The 21,979-nt window shown below is 33.6% G+C and overlaps 2 protein-coding genes across 3 annotated transcripts; one reads left to right on the forward strand and one right to left on the reverse strand.

Annotated features, from left to right (window-relative positions):
* Positions 1-2,416: 2,416 nt before the first annotated feature.
* LOC128998120 (coiled-coil domain-containing protein 63-like) lies at positions 2,417-10,415 on the reverse strand. Its single transcript, XM_054424118.1, has 7 exons — positions 10,267-10,415; positions 6,597-6,726; positions 6,131-6,313; positions 4,789-4,970; positions 4,006-4,363; positions 3,358-3,616; positions 2,417-2,589 (listed from the first exon to the last, which is right to left on the reverse strand). The coding sequence occupies exons 1-7, from the start codon at positions 10,413-10,415 to the stop codon at positions 2,417-2,419; spliced, it is 1,434 nt and encodes a 477-aa protein (XP_054280093.1).
* On the forward strand, positions 9,246-21,823 carry LOC128998753 (inositol oxygenase-like). Of its 2 annotated transcripts, none has more exons than XM_054425089.1 (8): positions 9,246-9,264; positions 14,811-14,868; positions 16,381-16,555; positions 17,275-17,483; positions 17,919-18,055; positions 18,947-19,081; positions 20,552-20,647; positions 21,564-21,823. In XM_054425089.1, exons 2-8 carry the CDS (start codon positions 14,845-14,847, stop codon positions 21,670-21,672), a joined length of 885 nt encoding a protein of 294 aa, XP_054281064.1. In that variant the 5' UTR covers positions 9,246-9,264; positions 14,811-14,844; the 3' UTR covers positions 21,673-21,823. The 2 variants fall into 2 exon arrangements, with proteins under 2 accessions (XP_054281064.1, XP_054281063.1); XM_054425088.1 differs by lacking the exon at positions 9,246-9,264 and adding an exon at positions 13,905-14,026.
* Positions 21,824-21,979: the final 156 nt, after the last annotated feature.

The raw sequence follows: 21,979 nt of genomic DNA on the forward strand, positions 1-21,979 counted from the left end.
CCAAGCTCGTCCAGTGTTTGAGTTCCATATTCAAAGCCTGGTAATTAATCACTGATGAAATTAGTGACATGAAACATCTGAAAAAAAAACAGGGTCTCTGGCTTGGCCGTGGAAGTTTATTCACTTTGGTTAAATATTTAATCGACCAATCATAACAAATTTTACCCCTGTGAAGCAAGACATGCCTATATTGGGTGATGCAACCATATTTCTTAATGAAATAAGAAATAAAGAGAATTGTCTATTTGTCTAAGTTGACAGTATAATTACTGAGTGTGATAGAAGCTGCACCTTTTTGGTTTTGTTTTACTGCTCTATAGTAGAGGAGGATACAGTTTTTTTTATTTTCTATTTGCTTTTATTGTGATTAAATAGAGGCACACCTTGTGGAACTACATATGACTTAAAGGAAATAAAAAAAACTTCAAAAATATAATAATACAAGAAACCATAAAAAAATTCCTGCTAGCAGGTTAAAGTTGTTAAATAAATTTACTCGGCATTGGGTATTTAGATACTCTGTAGTGTCTTTAACAAGTTTTATTAAAAATGTACAAAAAAGTAATTATTTTCTGTAGAATGAATAGCCTGTATCTCCAGTCCTGAAACAGCCAATTTATACAGTAGGTGGATTATTTAAAGCAATGTAAATAATGTACAATATAAAGTGTTTAACAATTTACTCGTATAGTGTTGTGTCTGACAGTGATTCTACTTTCTAAGCGTGAAATTCAAGATATAACATATTAAGCCAAATAAAATCTTGATGGTGATTTGAATGACATTGTATAACTTATTTATGACATGAGTTTGATCGAACTTATCCAAAGGTGGATAGATATGATCATGTGTAAGGACATAAACAAATATATGACACTTTTGGGAGGGTCTAAGATATCAGCAGAAGGATAAGAATCTCCTTCTATATTAAACTGCTCACATGATTAATTTATATCAAATATCTGAAATATGATAAGATTAAACCTATTCTCTCATTTGAACAATATTCAACACAACAATACAAGACATGTATTCTAAAAATTGGTGTATAAATCTGTTATAAAAAGAGAATAGGTTCTGATTCCACACAGAAATCGACGTAATCAGGCAAATATATAGTTGTATTGTTGGGAGGTTTGGCTTTACTTACAGTGGACTGGAGAGTGTATAATGAGTCTTGCTGGAGGGTGTGGCTTTACTTACAGTGGACTGGAGAGTGTATAACGAGTCTTTCTGGGAGGTGTGGATTTACTTACAGTGGGCTGGAGAGTGTAGAATGAGTCTTACTGGAGGGTGTGGCTTTACTTACAGTGGACTGGAGAGTGTATAACGAGTCTTTCTGGGAGGTGTGGCTTTATTTACAGTGGACTGGAGAGTGTATAATGAGTCTTGCTGGAGGGTGTGGATTTACTTACAGTGGACTGGAGAGTGTAGAATGAGTCTTTCTGGGAGGTGTGGATTTACTTACAGTGGGCTGGAGAGTGTAGAATGAGTCTTGCTGGAGGGTGTGGCTTTATTTACAGTGGACTGGAGAGTGTATAATGAGTCTTGCTGGAGGGTGTGGCTTTACTTACAGTGGAATGGAGAGTGTATAATGAGTCTTGCTGGAGGGTGTGGCTTTACTTACAGTGGACTGAAGAGTGTATAATGAGTCTTGCTGGAGGGTGTAGCTTTACTTACAGTGGACTGGAGAGTGTAGAATGAGTCTTTCTGGGAGGTGTGGCTTTACTTACAGTGGACTGGAGAGTGTAGAATGAGTCTTTCTGGGGGGTGTGGATTTACTTACAGTGGGCTGGAGAGTGTATAATGAGTCTTACTGGAGGGTGTGGCTTTACTTACAGTGGACTGGAGAGTGTCGAATGAGTCTTTCTGGGGGTGTGGATTTACTTACAGTGGACTGGAGAGTGTAGAATGAGTCTTTCTGGGAGGTGTGGCTTTACTTACAGTGGACTGGAGAGTGTAGAATGAGTCTTGCTGGAGGGTGTGGCTTTATTTACAGTGGACTGGAGAGTGTATAATGAGTCTTACTGGAGGATGTGGCTTTACTTACAGTGGACTGGAGAGTGTCGAATGAGTCTTTCTGGGGGGTGTGGATTTCCTTATAGTGGACTGGAGAGTGTAGAATGAGTCTTTCTGGGGGTGTGGATTTACTTACAGTGGACTGGAGAGTGTAGAATGAGTCTTACTGGAGGGTGTGGCTTTACTTACAGTGGACTGGAGAGTGTAGAATGAGTCTTTCTGGGGGGTGTGGATTTACTTACAGTGGGCTGGAGAGTGTAGAATGAGTCTTTCTGGGGGGTGTGGATTTACTTACAGTGAGCTGGAGAGTGTAGAATGAGTCTTTCTGGGGGGTGTGGCTTTACTTACAGTGGACTGGAGAGTGTATAATGAGTCTTTCTGGGGGGTGTGGATTTACTTACAGTGGGCTGGAGAGTGTAGAATGAGTCTTGCTGGGAGGTGTAGCTTTACTACGAGCAGATTGTTGGACTGGAGTGACTGGCTCAGGGACTATCATCAAGTCTTCTATTTGCTGGTTGATGATGCCAAGGAACAACATCACGTTGAATGTTGACACTGAAGCTTCTTCTCCTGTGTACAATTAGTTTAAATGGTTCAACTAAATTATTGACAGAATCCAAACAGCCCTGGGATGGTTAATTAGTACAGTAGAACTTTAATACACCTTAGTTCAACAGTCTGTAAACTTTGAAACAGGCCTAACTAATATGAATAGACATTAGCAGCGACCAATATAGTGTCCTTGTTGGGTTCATCGGTCAGTGACCAGACCTTGTTTTCACTAACGTGCATCACTGCCTTTTCCATAAATAACTCAACCATCCCACTTTCTATCGCGTCCTATACATCCATTTAAAAATAAACTTGTGTTTTAAAACTCCCTAATTGTTCAAATGGTCCCTATACTCCCTATAGTTTGACACCCCTTTAGTCCACAGAGTTTCAAACTATTAAGGTTATACTCTATTATTGCAGGTAGATGTTAAAGCTATGCAAGTTTAGTATACCTTTTAAAAATTATAAAAACAGATTTTTAAACATAATAGCGATTTTGGCCTCCTGTTAGGAGTGTTTTGGGGAGGCTCAAAAATGGTTCTCTTAAAAACCATAAAACAGACACTAATATTCTTAAAACAGTAAATTCCATTTCTCTTAAATTTAATCCATATATGTAGAACCATTCCATCATCCCCATTGCTCTATTTTTTTACAGATCTCAAAAATTTCTGTTATATCTCTGTTAATTTACGTATTCTCTCACTACCCTCCTTACACACGATCCTAATCGACACAATCTATTCTTTTACTTGTTGTCATTGGCTCAGTAAGGTAAAATACCTAGTAGGTGAAGGATTGGAGCTTTGTCACATCTGCTCTCTGAGAAGAGAGTTTCAACTCCCTTGAGTAGTCCGTCCAGGATGGATATGCTCAAGTTCTGTCCCTGTAGAGCCTCATGAGTGTCCTTGGTCCTGGCATCCAGGATCTCAGTTAAGGATGTGATTGTCTCCTGTTGCTGGGCTGCTCTTTCTTTGTTGATGTTCCTTTGTTCGTCTATTGACAACATCAACTCATTTGTCTGCTCTTGCAAAACTTCAAGCTGAAACAAAATTCTTTACTCGAGCTGATAGTTTAGATTTAAATGTGTAATCTTGTGTTATGGCGTATTCCATTCCTCCAAGGACCGTGTTTTTAAACCAAGCTAAACCATCTCAATGATTCATTCATTGATTGTGTGGTATCGACTTTTTTAACCAATAAAATTATTTTTTTGCATGATAAATTAAAATAATTACACAATGAAAGTTGCCAGGTTTTTTATAAAAGTCACATTCATCGTGTAGCTCTTATATAAAACTGTTACAAGCACAAAATATTCCACAACAAAATAGTCCACCAATAATGATCATATTAAAGTTAACATAAATATTGAAGATTAAAATTTAATTTTATCAGAAGCACAGAATAAAAACAATTATGAAATAATACCTCATTGTTGAGTTCATTGACATAGTTGAAGAGTGTAAAATTTTCTTCCTCTTGTTTTAAAAACCTCGCTGCCAGTCGGTCTACATCACTTTCACCAGAAAACTCCTTGATTTGTTCCAGTATTGAGTTGTACGTTGTGATAAGCTGTTCTGTCGCTTCTTTTTGTTGTTGTTTCTTGATTGCCTCCTTAGCCTCTAAATCAGCCATTATCCTCTTTTGACCTTTTATCCCAAGAAAATCTTGAAGTTTTGAGTCCAAGTCAAATCTTCTTTGCAATTCTCGCATTTCTTGACTGTGCAGTAGCAAATCGGCCCTATCTCTTTCTTTCAAAGCTTGCAGTTTGGCTTGGGCCTCTTCTCTGAAATTAGATTTGAAGAAAACTGCATCAAGTTTTTTTTAAATAATAGTTCCTATTTGAAATGTGTATCAGGACTTCCAATTGTTATTTGTTTTATGGTAATGTGTTTACTTTTTCAGTTGAAGAAAAATATAGGTAGGTACTGAAAGTGTTTACCACAATAAATATATATCAAAGATGTTACAATGACTATACATTTTGACCAATCATCATCAGGCCCAATTTGTTGGCCCAATTTGTTTATAAAACTTATAAACCCTTTATGACTTCAAAAAATGTTCCTCAGGAAGAATGAGCACTATGTATGAAAAGTGTTCCATTTATGATTTCCTATATAAAACATTGTAGATGAATATAACTAAAGATCATTATGTTTATAAATCTATTAGTCACAAAGCCTCTACAAAATCTCGAATGCATCTTACCTTTGATCATAAGCTAATGTAGCTTGTTCTATGAGATCCAACATAATTTTTTTCCCAGTAGTGAATTGACCGATTAACATTTGATAAAGGTTGTTGAAGTGCGCTCTTTCTTTTAGTAAATGATTAATTTCTTGCCGTAAACTCCCATTGCCTGTAAGCATTTTGTTTAAATTTACAGTAGCCTGAAACAAGACTTAGTTATAGACATTTATCTATTTACAATGAAAGAAAACTTTAATGTTAATGTTATTTAATGTTATTTTGTTATTATAAGTGGTAAGAATCCAGGTAAGAACTAAGCAAACAAATTTAAATCAAACTCTGGCTCTAACAGAGAAAGGGAACTATGTTTACGAATGTTAAAAGATTAACGAAAGTTCAAAAGATTGATTAACTGGATATCATGAGTAGCATAACAATATAATCTTCTCTTACAACTATTTTACAGGGGTTGCCCATGAATTAAGGTCTTCATTGACCCCACTTTGAAACCAAGGGGCATACTTCAAATATGAGACCTTCTTGCGATTCTTACTCTATCCACTACAATTCTGGCTGGTTCCCTATTGGACGATTGGTCTCGTCATAGCATTTAAACACGTTTTGAAAGAAAATTGACGCTCCTCCAACCCCCAAGTATGAATCTGTTTCTGTGACAGGTATAGGGCAATCTTTGGTGATTTCTGTTGACAGTTAACAGTTGTAAGCATAAAAGTGGCTTGACGTAGAGAATGTGTATTAGTGACTTGGGAAGTGAGTAGAAGCTCGTACATATTTGCATGTAGATGGCAGCAGGGCAGAGGGCGTTTATCAGTTTACATCAAGAAAAATATTGAGTCTGCATATCAGTGTGCTTCATCCTTCCAGGGCTGACCATTGTCCGTAACACATTAGACATAACATATACATTAGACATAATATTAAACATACATTAGACGTAACATTAGAGACCCCATTAGCTCAATGAACATCTGTTGGCCTACATCATGGAAAACATCTTGAAAATCTTTAAGACTACCTCAAAACTCCCTCCCCCCTATGCTCAATTGATTGACTTGGTGCCATTGGGTGCGTCAATTTCTTTCAAAAGTTTTTTGATACTATATGACTGGACTAATCATTCCATTCGGGTGAAAACCGGTTAGAATAGTCGGATCGGAACATGATATTGGTCTCAGGATTGAACTAGCTCACTGGGCTGTGGCGGGAGCTACCCTTGCACAAGCATTACTACTACCTGAGTTTCTAGTAAAAGGTCAAACTAAACAGCTATTAATTAAGTGAAATATTAGCTTGAATCAATTTCAACAACAGTAGAGCATCATCTACGGAGCATACTGACCACATAAAGTCTGTTTTCCAATAGATCCATGTTCCTTGCACATTCAATGGCCTTTTCACAAAGCTGAAGTTCTGGGATGTCTTTCTTCTTCAAGTTTAAAACTTCTCTTTCTACCTTTCTAATTTGTGATTCTAATTCCGTAAGCTGTGATTTTTCTGTTTTTATTTGGTCTTCGAGCTCATCCTGAGGATTAAAAATGTTATACCATCAGTATATTGCGGTATCCAATTTTAAATCATACAATAAATCAACAAATATCAAACTGTGTTGTGCCATGGATTAGTGAGACAAATGATGCATGTTTGGTTAAACACTACACATTTCTTAAAGATTTGCTGATCAAAATTATAGTGCAAAATCGTACTTTATTACGAACACATTTATCATTTGTCTACATTTTAATTTATTGAAAGCTTATTGGGCTTCACAAAAAGAAAAAAATGGGTTAATTCAATGATTTACCTACCTGTTTTGATAAAAGCATAAGAAGTCTTTGCGATTGAATGTTACTTTCCCATTCATTGTGGAGGGATTTGGAAATGTTTAAATTGGTAATCAGTTCGTCCTTTTCCTTCTCTAAAACATAAATCACTTTCCTGAAATTAAATAAAAAAATTAAGGAGTGCACTTACCTTATAAGGTATTGAATAATTTCTAAATACAATTGACAACTGTGCAACTTTTCTTACATAGGGGTGTTGCAGTGATCAGCCAAAAGTCAATGAAGAAATACTGATTTGTGGTGTGAAATAAAAATGATTACAATACCTTTAGTTGATACACTGAACTCAGCAATAAAGTGAAAACTAAATAAAATAAAACTCATAATGTAAAACAAGGTTTTTTTTTTCTAAGAGCCAAATCTAAGACCATAATCCATTGAAGTCGGGTTTTACTTGCTAACTACTGCCACTCCACCAACCTACCCCGGCAAGGAAGTGGTTTAATAAACTCAATTGCTACCAAGGAAACATTTTCCATCTTATATTGCAGTTGACAGATATTAAGAAGTTATTCAAACTTGGATGGAATCTCAAGATGGAATCGAGCTTTCTTTTTAGGAAAAGTCGGTTTCCCCAGTAGGCTATCAAAGCTATGGTTCCACAGACTGCGGAATTTCCAGCGTGCGGTGCAAAATTTTCCGCTGCGGAAATACAACGTCACTGGTTCAATGGAGTTTCTTGTGACCGGTTGTCCGGAATTTACGGTTCCGCATAGCGGATAAATCATACTGGTCTGAGAGCAGTGGCAATGCAGAATCTGCCAGCGGAGAGGAGCTATCAATTAATTATTGTGACCTAGTAGTTATTGCAATTGCATTATGTCTTGTGCAGTAAAGAGGTGTTTATGAACGTTTACTCAATTACAGTACATACCTTAATATTACCGTTAGTTTAATCTCGGCATTCAAAGGTTGTTTCTCTCGATTGTAGGGTTGGTGGGTAAGTAATCATTTATGACACCATAAAAAAAAAAAAATAGTCTTCTGACACATGGAAGTACTGCTTAAACATTGTTTCATTGTCTACCAAATGTTTACAAATGAGTATGTTGTAAACTCTTTCACTGTCCCGAATTTTAATATATCACTTTGATCACTATGAGTTGACACCAATAAAGACAAAGATCGACTACATCATCATCAATATCATCATAGAGCATCAAAGCCTCGAGGGCTTTCCTTTTTCCTATCAATACTCCCGTCACTAGTTTGAACACAACTAAATTTCCGCAACGTTATTTCCGCAGTTCAGATGAGGAACCACCCCTCTGGATTTTAGGCGGTGTAATTTTTGTAACGGAAAATTTTGCACCGCATTTTGGAAATTCCGAAGTCTGTGGAACTATAGCTTAAGCTGGAAAAAACTGTTAACTGTTAGTGAGGCTTATATTGAACTCCTTGTAAACTCCTGGGAGAGATATCTATAGATAGGGAGCTGTGGGCTAAATACAATCTTAGTTTGCTTCTTGCCTTAACTCAAAAAGCATGAATATCTTAAAGAACTCAATGCCTAGCAATGAGAGGAGTTTTAATAATCACTCTCATGGTTCTACTTTAGTTGGAAAATAATCTCCTTAACACGTTCGCTGCTGACCGCTAGATGCCTGGACGGCGCCAGGAGTTGAACTAACGCTCGCCGCTGCGTAAACATTGCTGCCGATACACTGAATTACAGTAAAAACAACAGTAGTTGTACTGGATGGCAATGTTTTACAATAAAACTGGCTTTTGGACATAGTACTAAGTGATTCTGATAGATAGCAGCACTACCCAGGTTGCAGTTGGTAAAGTAGTATCGCTATCTAACAGGAAAGAGGTGGGACAAAGCCCTGTTCTAAACGACCCTGGTGGTGATTTTGGGAAACTACCTATATTTTTTATTGTCAGAAAAGTACGTCCCCACGAGCTGCAAAGAAATATAGGACGCTCGTGACGAGCTGGCTGATCCATGGTAACGTTAAACATCAATGAACGGCGACGTTCTGGAACGTTCCTAGCTCCTGGCGCCGTGGCCCGTTTGACGTTCCGGAACGTCCGTAGCAGCGAACGTGTTAACATGACATGGAAGTATATTTCTACCATAAAACACCTTCTTTCCAGTGGCATTAGTTTAGTTTTGGCGGAGCAGTTGATTTGCATCTAACATCCAACTACTGCAGAGAAAAATCTATGAAAAAAGTAAGTCTAGTTAGTGGTTAGAGGTTCTATTACCCTTATCACAGAGTACCAAAAGAGTTTTGCTTCTCGTTTCTTTATACTTGAACATTTTATTAAAAACATTCATTTGAGAATTTGCCTATCATGCAGGATCTTTTGGAAGAGATATAGGATATTCCCTTCAAATATATTTTAAGTAGTGATAACACCTAAATACCTACTTAACCAATGACTAGAAATTAATTCACAAAAATATTTATCCTCTTTTGAATATTGATGGGATAGAAATGTTTTTGATGTAAAATAGTCAAAAGTTTCCTTATAATTATATTGGTTTTTCAATTTTATGAAACCAAAAGTTGTCTACTTAGAGGAAGAAAGGTAACAATAATGACTCAATGTTTATCAGATGACCTTGTAGACGCCTCATAAAATGTTATCACTAAAGTTAACTAGTCCAGAACTAGAGTGTAAGGTAAGAAAATTAGCAGTTTGGTTTTCATTTTTTATTGTAGGCTACCTACTACTTAAGGGCGATTTGTAGGATTAAAAACTGCACAAATAGGAATGGTTCAATAAATTAAATAACAGTACTGAGCTTTTAGATTATAAACGTTTTGTAACTGTTTCCATTTAAGGGATTAAACTGACATGTAAACAGTTAGGAAGGATTTTGTTGGTGTTAGTATTTGTCATGTAGCTGAATCAAATGGTTTCGCTAACTAACGAAGTTACTAGCTCTGTTTTGTTGACTGACAAACAATCATGTAACCACTTGTCAGTTTAGCAACATCCGCCTGATATGTACATATCCCAGATTTTAGTGTCATTGACCAAGTAATGTCATATTTGTTTCACATTTTACAAAATCTAACAAATAACCAAAATTTGCTGGGCATTATAAAGAATATAACGTTGTAGATCTTTCTCGTTTACTTTCTTTGCTCTATTAAAACCTGTATATACAAGTGAACTCCGTTTTAATGTTGAATCTATGATCTATTATATACAAGCTGTACTGATTGTTGTCATACTTATACTGAGGAAAATAATGCTTTGGAAGGTTACAAAACAAGTCGAGCATTTTTTTCAGTCTCATCTTTTCAGTTTTGGTTGTATTTATAGACCTAGGTTCATTTTAGGGTTTAGTTTTCTTAATTCGTATTAACGATGTCCTGTATAAGTACTTTGATGCTACAATCGTAATCACCAGTATAAACAAACATATGGAACATAGGAAATAGCTAGCTTAACTCATATGAAAAATACCATTAAGTTATCTATATAACTTTAATGGTATTTTTCATATGAGTTAAGCTAAGTTTGTGTTTAACTTTCGAGATTATTCTTGAACTGTCAATGCAACATTTACTAAAAAATATGAGAGAAAAAGTATACCTTGCCCAATAGGCTCACTTAATATTTATTACTAAAAAGTGTTGTTCCGTATTTGATCAACAATCTTTCCACAGCCTACCTTTGCTTTTCCAGATAAAACTTCATTTCATCTGTGTAGGACTGTCGATCACCTTCCATAATTCTATATTGTCTTTGTAATCTCACCAATTCGGCTTGAGCCATCTGGTTCATTTCCAAATCATCTTGCGGTGGTGGTTTTCGAGACATTTTAAAGCTTAGGTTATATAAGCGATGAATCAGTTATACTGTAGAATTAAAATCTGTGATCCTAATGAGTCAATGTATACTCTAGAACACTCAATGGATTAATTTGAAATTAACTTGTGAATAAAACAACCGAACCTATCGTAAGAATAAGGGAAGTCATTCAGTGGTGCGCGGAAAGCTCAGTTTGGTTGCTAGGGAGCTTCAGTTTGGTTGCTAGGGAGCCAACAAACTTCCACTTGGGTCTTTGTAGTTTGTTGGTGGGTGTATTATGTCAATAAGTACAGAGTCATCCCCACATAATTACCTCAACAACTAAGTTTCACAATGAACCTTTTTATAAGTTCTCCTTTAACTGTTATGGCATGAAAGTATTTAAAATGGCTCTCTTTACAATGTGTCGAAATATAATTGATTTCAAAAGTTCCAGCTATATAATTATCATGTATTTTTGCTTTACTTAGAAACATAACATTTAATTCTATAGAAAGTTTAGTGTTTTAGTAATCATGATACTAATGAGTTACTATAAGAATGAAACTCACTAAACATAATAATTCATAAGATATTTCCTGTGTCTCTAACAATTAATAATACAACTTTGATACGTTTGTGTATGATTTTCTATTTTTAAACACAACTTAAGGGGATATGGCACTGAAATAATGAATTTTTTTTTCAAAAAAGTGATATTTTAAATTTGTCTATTATTTTTTATTTATAATGCTAAAAATAAGAAAAATTGGTCAAAAATAAAAATAAAATATTTTTTTGTGCTTAGACTATATTAAGAAAAATACGGAAGATATTTTTAAAAAATCCGGTCATTGACTTATTTTAGTTAATAATAATAATAATCATTATTCTTAATATTAATTATATAATAATTAAGTAATAATTTCATAATAATATAATAAATAATAATAAAATGCTTACATAAACAAAAAATTGATCCATAACTCAACAATAAGTATCACCATGGTTACTCTGCCAAGTGTAACTTTAGCGTGCGATTCCCACTAATCAGTTTTTTAGCGTTTTTAACTACTAAATTTGATATATCTTCAAAACGGTTTATGCTACATGATTCAAATTTTTACCAAGTGTTTAGAATGTCATTATCTAAATAATTAGGTAGAATTGTAAATGTATGTCTATTCTAAAGTTAAAAAAGATTTTTTTATTTCCACAGAAAACCAATTTATTTTTTTTAAATTACAAAATGACCCATAAAAAATTAATAATTAAACATACTGTTATAATTCTACCTAAATATTTAGAGGGCATTATTCCCTGCAAACTGATGGTTTAATGATTAAAATCCAATAATTAGAACTGAAGTTATATCAAATTTAGTTAATTACCTAAAAAAAAAAAAAAAAAATATTAAGGGTGTAACTTAACTAAAAAAATCACATTTAACTATGTTTATACCTATTATTATGCCTTTAAACCACATGGTATAAGTTTGAAAGACCTAGTGATAATGTTAAGGAAATTAGCATTTTCAGTGCCATATCCCCTTGTAAAAATGCTATTGAAATTCCAATACATTTTAATACGACTTAAGTTTGAGTTTTGTTTGACAGTTTTTTCCAGTTTGTTTAAAAATATTAAATGCATAAGGATTATTGTTGTAAATTTTAGTTTAGTTATAATCTTGACAATATAATTATAATTTTAGCTATGCTATGATTCAAAACGTTATATGACAATAAAGCTAATGAGTTAATGATTTATTTATTTGTTTATGTTTATTTGGAATAATTTCCGATTAAAGAGTTTAGTGTTTTAAAGCTGAACTAATATTGTTTTGCTTCTGTAAAATATTAATTTTGTATTCATTCATGTTCTATTCACGTAAGTAGCCTTTTAATAAAAATAATTATGTACGTGTGTTTGATCAATAATTTTTTAAATTCAATTTTGAACACAACAATATTTTCAAAACTGTAACATTTACAACAAAAGTTTCCTTAACCGTAAACAAACAGTTTAATCATAAAACTAGACACTTGGAAGTGCTATAGGATTGTATCTGGTGAATTAAACTTGAACCCAGTAAATCCTTCTGCAATATATACATAATCGATCAAGAAGCTTTTAATCCTCACCTACCAACTGTAAACAGTGAAATTATAAAGATTAATTTGCTTTGTTGATAACACTGAGGTAAATATGAAATAATGTACTTTTAAGTTAAAGTTACGAAAGTGAGGAGTACTTTTTTTGTCACAAACATATGTCTTAACTTTCTCATAAATGCTACAGTTTTTTTGTTTTAACAAATGTTTTTTTTTTAATTAGCAAGGAAATCAAACATTAATTACAAAGATTATGGATATTCAAATGCAAACAAATATGCTGGATTACCTAGCTGTAGATAAAGTTACTTCTAAAATTTAATTTTAGTCCACCATTGGAGGAAAGGCATCGGTGAAAGAAAACTAAACAAAAGAAAACCTTTTTAGAATTTCCTTTTATATATTGGCAAACAGTTTTCACACTATGCTCAACATTTCATTAATCAAGAAACTCCTGAATACACAAAATTGCATTCCAAAAATATTATATACCTAATGATCTTAAGTTTGAAAAATTTTAAACAGTTTAGATAAAAGTGCATTTAAATATTCTTTAATGATAATTTACTTAATAACTTCTTGATCAGCATTTTACGTGTTATTAAATTTACGGGAAGTAAATAAAAGAAACGTCTTCAATCAATCAATCAATCAAAATAACTTTATTCATATTGCACATTTTGTACAGAATGGAGTCAGTTATAAAAACACAATATTAAACTTAAGACTACTTACAGAGAATATTGTTACTATCAAAAAAATCTAATTTCAGGAAGTTGGAAAAAATCTTCTTTTTTATACAAGGGTCTGTTGGTGAGAAATAATTTCAAACATTTTTTAAATGAATTAAAATTAGTTATATTTTTTAAATTGTCAGGCAAGCTATTGAAATATTTAACACCACTATAAGATGGGATTTTTTCGTAAACCTATGTGTCTTATACTGTTACTCACAAGACGGTAAATATACAAAAAAGATGGTGTGGTAATCGATTTCGATTGGACACTCCAATCATCATCAGACCCAATAGGAAATTATATACTGTGAGAGTGAACACTATATTTTACTCATTCGCCTATTGGGTCTGATGATGATTGGAGTGTCCAATCGAAATTGATCACCACACCATCTTTTTTGTATATTTACCGTCTTGTGAGTAACAGTATAAGCGTAAATATATGTTTAAGTGTTATAAGACGTTTCTTTTATTTACTTTCCGTAATTTACTTAAGAAATAATAGCAACTAGTTACGATGAGGAAAGTGATATAAACTTAAGTTATCACTTCTATGTGATAAATGTAAGGTCAAAGCTCGTGTCGGTTCTTTGATTGATTTTCTTTGCAGTTTAAGGTTTCTGTAAATTTTAATTATATGCTGTGTGACCTAGTGAAAATTGCTTTAACAAATCTTTTCCATTTATGTTTGACTTCTTTGTACATTTTTTACAGGATTTTAATTTCTTATTTTACAAGTTGTGTGATACGTGAACCCTAGAATTGTGGATTGAGTGTCTTTTGCTTGATTTGAGTAATATACTAATTGACAATGGAGCAATTGTATACTTAAGTTGTCTGGTTAAATTTTAATCAATATGTTTAGTTTGTGAGCCTTACCTTTAGGCCCAAACCTCGCCAACTAAATTATTCATAAGACAGTGTTTAACATTTGCTTTTCACAAAGTTTTTATTTTATAGTTATACATATAGATTTTTTTTCTCATCACAATTATGTTTCTTAATTAGCTAGATGGGAACTTGTTTTAGTTTGCTTCTTCAATGATAAAATTTACATTGTCAATCTACAGTAAATTTTTTAAAGATGTTGATTATAAGTGTCCATTTTATAGGGGAGTAATTTAATAATGTTGATTGAAAACCTTCTCTGACTTGAACTGGGACCCAAGTAACTAAAATAAATCAACCCAACATTCACAAAATTTGGCTTCTAAAACCAGAATCCATAGTACAAAACCCATAAAGTTTATTTTACGTCTTTCATTCATGGTCGATAAAACATCACAAATAAACATAATCGAACAATTTGTTTGGATTGTTTGAATTAGATAGGAACTGTTTGTGTTTTGATAAACTTTAATGCACCACTCAATCGTTGTTTATGTCTTGTAGGATTATGACAACTTTGCGTCTTCTCTGCAAAAAAACAACGAAAACACGTGACAGTGCTGCAATCGTTCTTAACTCTTGACCTTAGCTAACACCAGGCAACCTAAATGTTATCTTATAATGAGATTGATTTATAGTACATAATTAATAGAGGATATCAGTAGTATTTAAACAGTGTTCCGTTACAGGTGAATTCGTATTGTGGTTGAATCTTCGTTTAACATGAGGATCTTGAATGAATATGTGGTGAGTATAATGTGTTTGTTGGTTTTAATGTTTTAGATTTTGCAATTTTACTTACTGGTACAGTTGTATAAACATTTTGTCTCTAACATGTTGAATATTTTTCATAGTTAACTGATTTGTTTTGACATAAATAGAATTTTTTTTATTTTAGAAGTGACATATCAACATACTTGTAAAAATATTTGGCAAACAGATCACAAACAAAACTCATCCGATTTTGATGAAATCATTCAATTATTTGGACAAACAATAAGCTTTTCAAAAATGTGCCAGGGAATGTAACTTTTCAGAATAAAAAAAATTTGGAAAAACAACTTACCTAGCAAGAAGGTAGCAAGAAGGCTCATGGTAAAAAATTAATTAAATACCTAAGACAAACTAAACAAATTGTATGATGTGTGGCCAGACCCAAATAAAAATCCACAAATTTAATCATAGCTGAACATTTTACTTCATAAATTTGATGACTTTAATCTAGAAAGTAATCGAAATGTTGTAAAAACATTGAAGTTGTACGTAACAAAAAAAGAAGAAGAATTTATAGTAATTGTAGTTTTTGTTTCAACCACTTTTGACTGTTATTTGAAAATGTGATCTTCCTTTCCATCACTGAGGGAGAAAAAGATGATCATATTTCATCAATTCAAACAAAAAATGTGTCATAAAATAAATGAAGCACACAATAGTAGTTTACACAACGATTTCGTTAACACTATTACGCGAGTTGGGTACACTACTTTCCCTACGACAGTGTTTTAATTACTAAAAATCACTACTCATTACTTCCAAGAGAGGTTATGTTTTCGTTTATAACCTCTCATTGCCACTGACAGTGATGCAACGAAGATCGTACCAACACTAATTACACCATCCAACGATTAAATTGGCATGAACAGAACAACTGATTAGTTGAAGTTCGAATCATTACAATTTTACTTCTTCTCTCTCAATCCTTGAACCTCATTGGTTCGTTACCCGTGTTGTTATGAGTAAAACCATAGATAAAACATACTCCCTTAGTAGATTTCCCATCCTTATGGAACAGCTGAAGCCAATTTTATTGTTAGTTCTGTACGGTTTTCTGTAGAGGTCGTGTTTTGTTTACAATTTGTTTCCCGTTATTACAGCCATTTAAAACCTCGTTTAACCAAATAATACGGTCTAATCATAAACAATAACTTGTCCCTTAGTTATATAACCAAACAGTAAAGCACAAATCAAGAAATTAACCCTAAAATAATAGAAACAAAGTTTCGTCGACACTAGCGCCTTTGTGTCACGTACATGAACTAGACACGAAAAACGTGCTTCAAAATTTACAATGGGATGAGAAGTCTACTTGTGTTGGTTAGTCTATGGTAAAACTATGCTGTTATGAAAGTAAACAATGCTGTTATGTGAAACTTTTCAATTCTAAGAACTGAACTGAAACGGCTACTTTAACAAACGGCCGTAGGTAAATTTGTATTACAGCATTCATAAAAACTCATAAGAGTAAATTATTGTTTCCAGCCTGACCCAAGAGTCATTGACCCATCAGAACTCATGAGACCAGAGATTGGGTTTGCAGATAAAGAATTGAAGGCTTTCAGAGACTATACTATTGACAAAGATGATCCTTTGAAAGAAAGAGTTCGCCTTACCTACTTGCAGATGCATACCTATCAGACAGTAGAGTTTGTCCGAGGTAATATCCTTCATTTAACCGATAGAAGATGTACAGGTTACATACATGTCATAGGTTGATGTAACAAGTTTAATTTTATTGATACAAAATGTCTTCATCAAGAAAAAATACTGTAAATCGTGTGTTTATAAACCATTGTTAAACTTACAACATTCACTGTGATGATTCATATGTTTTACCGTATTCGACTCATTTAAATGAAACTATTTTCTATTATAATAAATCAAATATATATATTTTTTCAGTGGGTTGTTATATTAATGAAATTGAATTATACTCTCTAAAATTGTTAGTCTTTTTTTTAATGGGTTTTTTTTATAAAAAAGTTATCAAATTAAAGATAATAAATTTTTTACATACTTAGTTTCATTATTTTAATTTATTTATAACTAACATACTTTCTTGGGTACTTAAAATTTGTAAGTATTTGCTTTGTTCATTGAAAAAGGTATCAAAATATTTATATATTGACAAAATATGAGAGAGAATTCAGCTTCAACATGAAAGATTTATGTAAAATAACACTATGTTTTTTAATCCCCTCCATATTCCATACCCTCCTGACTCCCAGTAAGTTCTCAACAGGAAAATGAAGAACCCCCCCCCCTCCTCCAACAAATAACCCAACTCTGTCCATGCTTCCTCTGTGCCACACTTAGGATAGTGCCTTGTAACAAAGTTAGAAAGAACCTTAACTCACTTGACTCTGTGTAACACAGATAGAATGGATCATTGGCTGAAGTTCGATACATTCAAGTCACCAATCATGGATGCTTTGGTGAGGTTGAACGAGTTGGTAGACGAGAGCGATCCCGATGCTGATATCCCCAACATCGTCCATGCCTTTCAAACTGCCGAGCGAATCCGAGCCGACTATCCGGACGATGACTGGTTCCATCTCACTGGGCTGATCCACGACCTTGGCAAAGTATGGCGCAATGGTGGTGACTCAATATTATGATTTAATTTTACTATCCTATTTATTCAAGGGCGATATGTAAAACGTTTTTGAGGGAAAGTGGTCCCAAACCATCAACATTATTCTAGAAGTCTCTCACTGAGATCTGGGATGATAGATACCTACTGAGACATCCTTAACAATCTAAATGTGTGATGACTGATGGCTTGCTACTTTTACGGATAATAGTTCCTATACAATGAAAGGAGAAGAATACAGGGTGAATTCCTGGTCCTCTGCCACCACTGTTCACTGTTTGATTATAAGTGTCAGGGTGGTGGATGGACTGGGCCCACTATTTAGGCAACACTATAACAAAATTAGATTCACATGTGTTCTCGGAGATATAGCTTTTGGTTTTATAAGTTTGAAGAACTTTATCCTAATTAAGGTTGTTTTTGCAAGGTGATGGCTTTCTACAATGAACCTCAGTGGGCTGTAGTAGGTGATACATTCCCCGTCGGATGTGCCTGGGCAAACTCTATAGTGTACCGAGATTCAAGCTTTCATGACAACCCTGACGGCAAAAACCCCAAGTACAAGTAAGATGTTTTGTCTGTGATTTGAATATCCTTTTAATATTAAAAATGCATATAAAAGAATAACCTCCATGTCACAATTTTGCTGTATTTGTAAGTATCAAATGTTTAATTCTAATTGTATGTAACTTGAAACAAGTTAGATTTTTCTCGTGGAAAACAGATTATGAGCAAAACCACTGTTGTTTGACAAATGCAAATCCTAGAGTTGCTAATAAACAATATCATGTGAATTCAAAAATTGTATATTTAAAATTGTAATATTTTATGATTCTGCTTGTTAAAAATCTGACAAAAAATTTTAATTTAGATAGTAAAAAGACAAGGATTTCCTTTACATAATGTATAAAAACCTCTGCCGCAGCAAACCTGCAGACTAAGCAAATTTCCATTTACCTGGCTGTATTTCTACTAAAATATTCCCTTAAAATTGTCAGATTTATTTTCTATTTAAATAACATTAATTTTAACGAGTACTTAGATTTGCTTCTAAAGGGAAAGTATTGAGCTATATATTTTTTATTGAAATGTTGATAACTTAGTATGGAATAAATAAAATTGACAAAACTAATTAAAATATGAATAACTTCTTGATCAGCATAGTACGTGTTATTAAATTACCTGAAAAAACTAAAATATATATACGTCTAATAACACTTGTAATAATATATTTACACTTATACTCTTGACTTACAAGACGGTAAATACATATAAAAGTTGGTAAGTGGTGATCGATTACGATTGGACACTCCAATCATCATCAGACCCAATAGGCGAATGGACCCATAAAAATAAAATCAAGCGCAGATCTTGACCTTGACTGTTAAGAGACAAGACTGCAATGAACTACATCCCTTAAATGCTTCCAGTTAATGAATAAATGTTTGATTACAGCACTAAGTATGGAATGTACAAACCCAACTGTGGCTTGGAGAATGTGATGATGTCGTGGGGTCATGATGAATATCTCTACAGGGTCTTGAGACACAACAACTGCAAACTGCCAGAGAGGGCCTTGTACATGATCAGGTATAATAACACGAGAGACCCACTATGAGCCTGTTGGGAAATAAGGTTACTGTATTAAATCAAGCTTTGTGTACTGAAATACCTACAAGGATATCCATACATCTGGAAATCTTTGAGTTATCAAGGATTTTGATAACCAGGAAATTTGAAATAATCTTCAAAAGCCTAAATGGGTTCTTTCGGTTCTCATTCAAAGGTTGTTGTGTAGTAAAAAGAATGCAATTGCTGGAGATCACGATGCTTTTGTATTTGCAGGGGTAAATGTATATAACCATTTACAGTTGAACATTTTTTTAATTACAATTTTACTGCATTTTTTGACTAATCAGAGCTATTTTGGTAATCTGAACAGGGTCCGGTCCCAATTGGTCTGGATTAGCGGGCCTAATTTTTACTAAAAATTTACCATACTATATTAAGTGAGGTCAATTGTAATGTTAACCAAAAATATGTTCATTATGACAAACATCTACTTGTACCTTGTACCTAATGATTCTGAAACTTTATAGCTCCAACTGTGAACATTTTGTGTCCTAAAAAGATTAAGCAACATAAATTCTTTTCACACTATATAGCTTGACATTGATTGACTAATTAGTTTTTCTTTTGAGTTACACTCTTAATACTCACTTTTATATATAATGTTCATCTTCTTGGTAGTTCCTATTTTACTGATACAGTAGATTCCCTCTTATCCGGACACCTTCTAGCCGGACATCGGTTTAACCGGACTACACTCGGTAGGAATTACATCTCTTTAACCGGACAATTTTTATCATCACATCGGTTTAACCAGACTAGATCGGCAGGAAGTGGGCGGTACTGAAACGACTGTTCTTGTGGGAATGATTTGAGACCAGTGATTACATGTCTAAATACAATGCTCTCCTAATTTTAAGTCAAATACTGTATACAGTATGGATTTAAACAGTCTGTTTTAACAAGTTTTTGGGGACGTCAGTTTAACCGGAAAAACCATTATCCGGACTGGCCTCGGTCCCAAGGAGTCCGGAGAAGAGGGAGTCTACTGTATTATTAAAATGGGTAGGATAAATTATTTGTTTTTAAGAAAAAAAAAAGAAATGAATACAATTAAATAAACAAGCTAAACTTTTAACTTGATAACTAAATAAATACATTAGTTCAAAGTACCTGATTTACCATTGCAATAAAAAACTCTTTCAGAAACCACAAAAAGGTTGTATGGCCCTTATATAATATTGCACTTAAATAGGTATTCAAAGATTCAGTCTATTAAAACAAGAAGTAAATCAGAAGTAAGAAGTAAGCGCAAGGAAATAATTAGTACTGCAACACCCAAAAGCCAGTAATTTTATACAATTTTGCCTTCTTACATTACTTGAGAGGAATTAATTATTGTTTTATTTAAAATTTGAATCCATGGATTCAATTGAGGTACCTGAACAAATATTCAGCAACTTAATTTCAACTAAATTTGTTTATTTCAAGATTTCATTCCTTCTACCCTTGGCACCAAGGTGGTGACTATGATTACTTGTGTTCTTCCAAGGACTTGGACATGAAGGAGGATGTGATGCTGTTTAAGTAAGTATTGACTATATAATACAACAAAAATGTCAAAAAAATGTGTTTTAGTCAACCATTTCTTAAGTTTTTGGGCAAAATTTGCTTCCTGTCTAGGGGATAAAGAATTCTCTCTGATGTGCAAAGCTGTCTGAATGCAGAGGCGACGATAAGAACCCGTGCCCCCCGCCCCAAGTTTGTTCACCGGGCCCCTCCTCTCCCAATAATCGAGCATTTATCGGACTAGTAGGGGATGTCTCTGTATTTAGGACTTTAGTTAGCCCTGGAAGTCTGAAAAACGCCAGTCTGTAAGCAAAGATTCCTCTAATTCAATCGTCAGGGTGGATACTGATGACCACCTGTGGCTGGCTCCGTTGTTAAAGTATGTACAGGCTTTCATGCACTTTCCAACACACCAATGCACATTTTGTACGACTAACCTCTTTTCTGCATACACGTCTGTCAACTGACAACAGTTATCACAATTCCTACAGAAAGGTAACCAACCACAGAGTGTGATCCATGTTTGGCGGGTGGCTCAATTTTCTATCACAATGTTTTTTAACACTATGACTAGAATAATTATTGACCCATATGGGTGGGAAAAGCTTGAACAGAAGTGAAGGAAGAAAGGAACGTGACAATGATTTTAGATTTGAACTAGCTTGCTGGGTTACAACAAGAGCTCACTGGGGACGTTTATCTACCCTCGTAATTGAATCTTTCTGCAAAATTATTACAATACGGCAGAACATGTAAAATTGTATGTTATATTATCTTTATCAATGTACACACAAATAAAAACTTTAAGTACAACACTATAATGACATTCATATTGCAAAGATTTAATTGGCTGAAGATAAAATTAAGTTGTCATTTCTTAAAATAATGTATAATAAATAGAATGTTAATTGATGAATGATTTTGTATGTTGCAGCAAATATGATCTGTACACCAAAAGCTCGAAAGTTCCAGACATTGAAAACTTAAAGCCCTACTACCAGTCTCTTATAGACAAATACATTCCTGAGTTATTGGAATGGTGAATTCTGCATCACTTGTTTGTCTTTTACTTCAAGTCTTAGTTCCTGCTTACTTTAAAAAATGAATTAAGGAGGAAATTTTAAAATTTGTGTGATGACTTCAATGCTATACATCAAGCTGCTTTGTAATATATTAAATTTTATTAAATATTTATTATACCAAAGTCTCTTTCAATCTTATTCTAAGATCTGTCATCTCATGATGTTAAAATGTTAATAATGAATGTGATACTTTTATACATTCTCAAGTGTTTAACAAACAGTTATAAAAGGGTCAAGACCTGTTTTCCTGCTTTTATCAGTTCTTTCC

The sequence above is a fragment of the Macrosteles quadrilineatus genome, unplaced genomic scaffold, assembly GCF_028750875.1.
Source record: "Macrosteles quadrilineatus isolate MER2022 unplaced genomic scaffold, UCM_ALF_1.0 Scaffold_7__1_contigs__length_78375512, whole genome shotgun sequence".
NCBI classification, from domain to species: domain Eukaryota; kingdom Metazoa; phylum Arthropoda; class Insecta; order Hemiptera; family Cicadellidae; genus Macrosteles; species Macrosteles quadrilineatus.